Consider the following 8,338-nt stretch of genomic DNA (forward strand, 5'->3'; position numbering starts at 1 on the left):
GAATCCAAAGCAGGCTCCAGGCTCTGAGCTGTCAGCACAGAGCCTGATGCAGGTCTGGAACCCAAGAACCATGAAATCATGACCTGAACCTAAGTCAGACACTCAACCGACTGACCCAGGTGCCCCTGTTTCACATTTTTCCCTGTTCTTCATCTTAAAATGACATTTATTATTTCCTTCAACATTTCTTTTTTTATTTCTTTATTTTGAGAGAGAAAGAATGTGCAAGCAGGGGAGTGGCAGAAAGAGAAGGGGAGAGAGAATCCCAAGCAGGCTGTGCACTGTCAGCATAGAGCCCAAGGTGGGGCTTGAACTCACAAACCTTGAGATCATGACCTAAGCCAAAATCAAGAGTCAGACACTTAACCGACTGAGCCACCCAGGTGCTCCTCCTTCAACATTTCTTAGAGTTACTGGGCACATAGAAGAGATGATAAGTTAGGTACTATCCTTATATCCTCAGGCAATTCAAGGAATTCATAACCTAATGGACTTCAGTAATCTTTAAAATGAGAGCAGTAATATATATGAAACCATAATGCCTTAAATCTTTTGGATTAAAGATTCTATGCATTGCTTCTAAACATCATGCCTTCAGTCAGCTGGGTCTAACACACACAGATATGCTCTTTGATCTCACTTGAAATTAACAACAACTAATATCAGTGATGTACTATGGTTATTTCATGAAAAAAAATTATACCAAATACAATCATTATAGTATTTACATGAAGAAAGATTGAGAAAGGCCACCATCTTACATAACAAAATAATTACATTTCTAACAATTCCTTGAGAATGTCTGTTTGCATGCACCAGTGGATCTAACAATTTTGACATAATCATAGTGGCTTTTATTTCACTTAGCTATTAAGAACGACTTATGGTTACCAGAGGGAAGGTGGGTGGGGAAATGGGTAAAATAGGTGATGGGGATTAAGGAGTGCATTTGCTGTGATGAGTACTGGCTATTGAATGAAAGTGTTGAATCACTATATTGTACACCTGAAACTAATATTACACTGTATGTTAACTAACTGGAATTTAAATTAAAACTTTAAAAAATAGATTTAAACACAATTAGGAACAGTGACAATTTACTTCCTAGTATTAGTTTTGTTTATGAGGGTAAGTCTATTTTTAACTTTTTCGTATGCTTTAAGTATAACACTGATTTTGTGATGCTAACATTTCCTCTCAATATATGCTTGCTTTCTAGTTGATCTCCTGACCTTACAATGTCTGAAATCAGATTTAGCAATCTCACTTGGGATCAAGTTATAATACTGGATCAAGTGTTAGATGAAGTAATTCCAATTCATGGAAGGGGAAATTTCCCCACATTGGAGGTAAAACCAAAAGATATCATTCATGTTGTGAAAGACCAATTGATAGAGCAAGGAATTATTGTTAAAGATTCCCGATTGAATGGTTCCACAGCAAGTTATATACTTGCAAGCCACAGTGGAATCAGCTATAAGGATCTTGATGTTATTTTTGGTGTTGAATTACCAGGTGATCAGGAATTTCAAGTTGTTAAGAATGCAGTTCTAGGTTGTCTACTGGACTTTTTACCAAAAGGTGTGAAAAAGGAAAAGATCACCCTAAAGACCATGAAAGAGGCTTATGTGCAGAAGATGGTCAAAGTTTGCAATATGCATGATCGTTGGAGTCTCATTTCTCTTTCAAACAACACTGGAAAAAATGTAGAGCTAAAATTTGTGAATTCACTCAGACGACAATTTGAATTTAGTGTTGATTCCTTTCAAATTGTTTTGGATCCCATGTTAGAATTTTACAGTGACAAAAATGCTAGGCTAACCAAAGAATGTTACCCTGTTGTGATAGCTGAAAGCATGTATGGAGACTTCCAAGAAGCAATGACACATTTGCAATACAAGCTTATATCTACTAGAAAACCTGAAGAGATTAGAGGTGGTGGCCTTCTGAAGTACAGCAACTTGCTGGTTCGTGATTTTAAACCAGCTTGTGAAGCAGAAATCAAGACACTGGAACGTTACATGTGTTCTAGATTCTTCATTGATTTTCCTGATGTAGTAGAACAGCAAAAGAAGATTGAATCATACCTCCGTAACCATTTCATAGGTGAAGAAAATAGCAAATATGACTACCTTATGACCTTGCGTGGAGTTGTGAATGAAAGCACTGTTTGCCTTATGGGTCATGAAAGAAGGCAGACACTCAATATGATCACCCTTATGGCTTTAAAAGTACTTGGAGAACAGAATATTCTACCCAATACAGACAATGTAACTTGCTTTTATCAGCCTGCTCCATACTTTGCTGCTGAGGGAGGGTATCCTAATTATTATGTAACATCTGGACCACCACCAATTTTTTTCCAACCATACCAACCACTGCACTTTCATGTGCCAAATGGTATGGTCTAAACACACACACACACACACACACACACACACACACACACCAGAAACTTTGCTTTAATTAAACACCTCTTAAAAGCAAGTTTCCAAAATCCATAAAATTAAAATCTATTTTTTATATTTCTTCAGTTATCAACTATTTTCCATTAATTATAGCTTAAACCATCATAGTAAGTACAATATCATCTATAAACTGACCACTGTAAATGATTTTCAAGTGTTATTAATTAGCTATAATAACTTTCAAATGTTGTGGACCACTTAAAATGATTTTCAGATCTTACTAAGTCTTAAGACTCAAATTTGTCCTGAAAAATACATAACAGATGCCTGAATCTTTGATTAAAATATAAGAAACTCATATTTTCAAATTCAAAGGTACAGTAAAGATAAGTGCCAACATTTTTTTATTCAATCAATTCCTGTGTTTCATTCACTTCACCATTTTTTTTCTGGTGAATATTACCATCACTGAGTTTTCAATACTTAACAAAAATGCCTGATTTCAAAGACAACAGATTCAGAAGAGATTAAAACTCTGGACTTTATAAGCACTTATTTTGTTTTCCAATTAAATTGGGTTAGATACAAAATCCTACTGTTATTTCAAGGAACACTGAAAAAAATATTTCTGAAAAAACACTGGACATTAGCAGTTTGTCAACTGTCAAATAGTGTTGTTGATCTGAAGAATACCATCCAGCTGTAAAATCAATACTGCGATCAAAATTATATAAGTGTCTTCATTTTTCCCCTAAATAAGTTGAAAAGAATGAAAATGACCAACTATGAATGTGAACATTTTTTATCATTATCTGTTAGAGGCTCTAAATGGCAGATAGCAAAAAAACAGGCAATGTTTTTTTTAGCTATGGATGGTATTTATCATTTTTAGGACCTATTTGTCTAATGTATTAGTATATCTGGAGATACTCAGTATCAGTAAGTTAAAATATTTTCATTATTGTTCATTGAAGTGCATTTTTTTCACTTTGCTCTTATTAAAGGTCAGTTTCTAACATGCTACTCAAGTGCCTCTTTATGTGAGTTTTTGCATAATACTATAATTTATCCAACAATTGCATACATTCATCAGGTATCTGACTATTTGCCTACTACATCAGGTATGCTGCTAGCAGATCTACCAATAGAATTAAAACAATGTTTTTCCCATAATGAAGAAAATAATCCATAACCAATATAAATGGAGATGAGAGAGAAGATGAACTATCCTGAATGAATATAGAGAAGACCATCAGACAACTTCACCATTTTCACTTGCTTCTGATTTTTTGTTTTTTCCATCTCAGTTTTCATTGACCATCATAAGTTTTTTCATCACAGCATGATTCAAAAGGCATATTCTGAGAATTTGTCACTTATAAACTGTGCTTAATCTGTCTTCTCTGTATTACAGTACTGGACACAAAAAGTACATAAAATATGGCATTTTCAAATAAATATTTCCAAGATGTTTTATACCACCACACCACTGGCCATCAGTATATTTTTAAAGAATTATATTTAAAATGTATTTATGTGTATTTACACATGCACATATTTATCAATCATACAACCCTGTTTTAAACATTATATGGATTCACCTCTTTGCTTGGGAAAAGTAAAGAATTTATAAATACTACATTAAGGAGAAAATTTAGTAATCTATTAACATAGTGTATTGGCTGAAAAATGATCTTTCTGTACTAAAGTATAATCTTTAGTTTTCAGTTGGGGGAGTGCTTGCACATAAAACTGAAATAGTATATGCTATGTTTAAGTACCAAAAAACAATTCCAAAAGATATGGGAAAAGTATTTAGGAATAAAAGAACTATAGTAGTTATGAGTCATGGGGAAAGATTCAGTATTTCCACAGAATTTTATGCTGAATAGCAGAATTCTGAAGCTGTTTGGAAACATCCCTCATGTGCTCCCTTAGTTTCCTTTGGTTCTATTGAGAATTTGAACTCCTTTTTCCCTAAAGAGGAAATTCTCTATGGTGTTCTCCTAAAGCTTTACATACTGCTGGAAGAATGGCCTGAAAGCTACCAGCTTACTCCTAACATTTTCAAATATGTGTTTTCATTGTAGTATAAAAGCTCAGACTTGGTATATAAGATTTTCTCAAGAAAGAGAATCCAAACCTGTTGAATGGAAATGGTATCACTAAAGAGAAAGCTGTAGTTTGATCTCTCATGGTTTTCTTTCCAAGCTAGGCTGTCCTTTGGTTCCAACCAAACAGAAAAATATCTATCTTCAATAGCGTATGAGTATCTCTCCAGGATTAGGCTAGTTTTCTTAAGATATAGTATTACCTCATTCTGTTCATTAAGATAATAAATGGGAAAATTTTCCTATAAAAATAGTTCCAGATTCTTTGCCTAAAGGAGTTAATTGATGTTAGTTAAATTTGACTCTAGAGCATATGTCATTTCATTACAAGAGAGAAATGTTGTCTTTTCCTCTTTTATTTTATACAAATTCAACACTGAGTCTTAGTTTGGGAATTGTTTTTTCTTCTCAGAAACCTAACCAAAACCAAAAAAAAAATCGTTTGACATAGTTGTAGTATTCATACCAGTGGGACACAGTTGGTGTTAGTTATAGGTACATATTTTTTAAACCAAAATATTCTTGCATTTCACAGATGTTTTCACATAATTATTAAAGTTATATTAGTAGACTGTAGCTTTTAAATTCAGAGATATTCTGATAGTGACTGATGTCCAGTTTGCCAAGGAAAGTTGAAGACAAGTTATTTAAATTAAAGACAAAATAACAGAGATGGAACAATTATGAACTTCTCCAAAAAACTGGGAAAATATCCTAGGCCCGAATTCCATTTGTTAATATCATCTCAGAAATGTTCTATTAAAATTCATGCAAAATAAACAATTTTTAAAATTTGCCTTTAGCCATATTTTAGTTTTTAGGTATTAAGAAGGATCAATATACAAAATGTCTGAGATATGATTAAAACTCTTTTCATGCATGGATCTATTATCTGGAAGGATTCATCCATCTTTGAAAATATAGAGAGTTAAAAGTTTACAATTGAGAAAAAATTTGAAGTTTTAAAGTTTTTAATGCTTATCAAAATTATATTGATCTATGAATATGGCAGTTCCATTTATAGAGGATTTAAAAAAAAATAATTGAGTCTGTAACTTAACATTAAAACAGGATTGGGAGGTTTGTGGGACTACAGTTTGAAAAGTATTCTTATAAAGACCATTTTGTCAAGGCCTAAAACCCAATATTTTAAAGTTCTTTAGGATTTATTTGCTTTGCATTGTAAAAGAAAATACTTTTAATGATATTTTCTTTTCACTTCTGTTCTTTTGTGGTCATATTCTGTATGTTACAATGTTAAAAGTTACAAGTTTGGAAATTGTATTGCTGATACACTGCTCCCTTTTATGAACACTTTTTTAGCATGTATACATGGAAGCAGCTAATTTGTTGAAATGTCATTGTATTGCTTTTAGGTGCTTTCTTAAGAAAACAGATTTCCTCAAATTTTGTCAGTGCGAACAAAAACATACCGTTTAGAGTATATGGTGTCTGTAAATAAATTTAACTTGTAACAGGTGATCTTTAAGCTCAACACATTACACTTCTAGTTTTGTTTTTCTTTAATATGGGGGATGTGAAGTTATTTTTCACAAAATTGTTATGTCACAAGTAGTGCTAAATGAATTGAATTAGTGTTTGAAACAATAGAAACCCCTTTTTGTTTAGATGTAGTCTTTGAAAGAGCAAGAAAATAGCCCCTGTAAATGAATAAGTGTCCTAAGAAAGAAGTGTCTTCAGAGGGCCCTCTTTGCAAAATTTTCTCTTATGATTCCAAATTAAAAGTGATGGATTGAATAACCCTGTTAAATCCAATTTAAGTGGTTTCATGATGATTTATGAAAATTTACTTGTTATAAATTGTAGACTGGTGGTAGAATTTGAACTGTTCCCTAAAATTTTAGTGAGTAGTCCACTTTACATTATAAATAAAATGTGACCAAGTCACACTTGGTCCTTTGGCTCAACTAGAGAACCCAGGATCCTAAGACTGAATTCTTGTTTTAGCATTGGTATGCTAATAATCAGTGGGGGAGATTGGTCTCCATGAAAATGACAGTAGAGAGTGATATGAAAGTTCACACTCATATCTTATTCAGAAATTTCATTTTTATCATAGAAAGACAACATAAAAAACATTTCTATATAAAATGTGGCTTCAATACTAAATGGAAAAATAATAAAGATATTTTAATATCTTTAAGTTATAAAGTCAGTTAAAAAAGGAATTCCAGTATATTTGTAGTAGTCACTAATAAAATGTTTTTAAATAAAAACTGGTATTACATAGTCATTTACATTTAAAATGTCTGTTTTAAAAGTTTTAACAAATGTTCACCTCTCCCCAATAAAATTATTCAACCCGAGCATATATTAGTGGATATTTGAATAAAGAGGATTGGAAATAATTTTCTTTAAGCCTTACATGTGACCTCCTTGAACAAAAAGATTTTTACATAAGTTATTTTCTTTATGGTTTTGGGGAATTTTGTAGGGTAGCTTTGGGATACTTAGGATTAAATGCCTTCAAGGGACACCTGGGTGGATGAGTCGGTTAAGCATGTGGCTCTTGACTTCAGCTCATGTCATGATCTCACTGTTTGTGGGTTTGAGCCTCATGTCAGGGTCTGCACTGGCAGTGCAGAGCCTGCTTGGGATTATTTCTCTCCCTCTCTGCCCTTCACTGGTCATGTGCTCTGTCTTTCTCTCTCAAAATAAATAAATAAATTAAAAAAAAAATAAAGGCCTTCAAAAAGCAATGGTATCTCAGGCAATGAAGTCCAAATAACTTCTGTCTTACTGTAACTCCTCAAGATTTATTATCAGGTGAAATGCTTTCAGATCATGTCAGCAGGTAAAGAACATAAATTAAAAGAGTTAAGGTTAAAAATCTACTACTTGTAAAAGCATCTAAATATATTTTTAAAGGGAAAGTTATCATCATCTTCTAGGTACACAATATGTGTCCTGAAATGAAAATCATGCTGGGGAGGTTATGTGTTTTAGAAAGGTAGAGGACTATATTTAATATTCTATAAGTAGATTTATATTAAATTCAGTGTCTGTTTACTTAAGTCAAGGTGAATACCTCTGAAGAAAGGTTATGTGAATTGTAATCCTGACAGTTTACAAAAAGGGGGCACATAATCCATTTTCCTGAAGAACAAGTTTTTAATTCCCTCTGTTTTTGTGCCACCTTTCCCTTGTTTACTAAAATGATACCTCTGTGTGTTCATAGTGATAAGATGCAAAAAAAATGCAGTCTAAGGGTTATTTATTACTGTTTTTAGTACCAAAAGACAAAATGACACTGTTCCAAGTGAGGGAAGAGTCTGGAAATGTCAAAAGTATTGACTCAAGATGGTAATCATAGATGATTCCATTCTAGAGAAGAAAACTTTCATGTGTGCATTGTGGAGAATCCAATTCTAGGATCTCCAATTTTTCAAGATTTCTCTTAGAAAACACAACACTTGAATTAAAAGGCCATGATTCTTAAACATTCACTTTTCAGTTCCTTAAGAATTTTAGGCAACTAAATGTGGAGAAATCACTTACATGACTATCATCCAGAGTTCAGACTGGGGTAAGTTATAAGTTAACTTTTAGTAAGAAATAGTCAAAATCATTTTAAGTGTTATGTGCTTTTGTATAATTCTTGGAACTTTTTAAAGTTAAGTAAGTTTCATTTCAACTTCATTTGTATATATGAAAATTGTAAATCAAACCAATTGAACTTTTAAAAAGGACAAAAGTCCCCCCCATAAACTTAGATTTAATACATAAAATTATACATTAGAGTATATAAATTTATAAAATTTTTAAATTCCTGTATAATAATGTTACATTAAGTTATAA

General features: G+C 32.5%; 1 protein-coding gene across 4 annotated transcripts in view; it reads left to right on the forward strand.

Moving 5' to 3' along the window:
• The window catches only part of TENT5D (terminal nucleotidyltransferase 5D), a 100,216-nt gene extending 94,198 nt beyond the window's left edge, over nt 1-6,018 (forward strand). For all 4 annotated transcript variants that reach the window (XM_058713174.1, XM_058713175.1, XM_058713176.1 and 1 more), the window contains one exon: nt 1,220-6,018. In XM_058713174.1, coding sequence (XP_058569157.1) covers nt 1,239-2,411 — 1,173 coding nt within the window. In that variant the 5' untranslated portion in view covers nt 1,220-1,238 and the 3' untranslated portion in view covers nt 2,412-6,018. The remainder of the gene's footprint in view (nt 1-1,219) is intronic.
• Nucleotides 6,019-8,338: the final 2,320 nt, after the last annotated feature.

Source organism: Neofelis nebulosa, chromosome X, assembly GCF_028018385.1.
Source record: "Neofelis nebulosa isolate mNeoNeb1 chromosome X, mNeoNeb1.pri, whole genome shotgun sequence".
Classification (NCBI taxonomy): domain Eukaryota; kingdom Metazoa; phylum Chordata; class Mammalia; order Carnivora; family Felidae; genus Neofelis; species Neofelis nebulosa.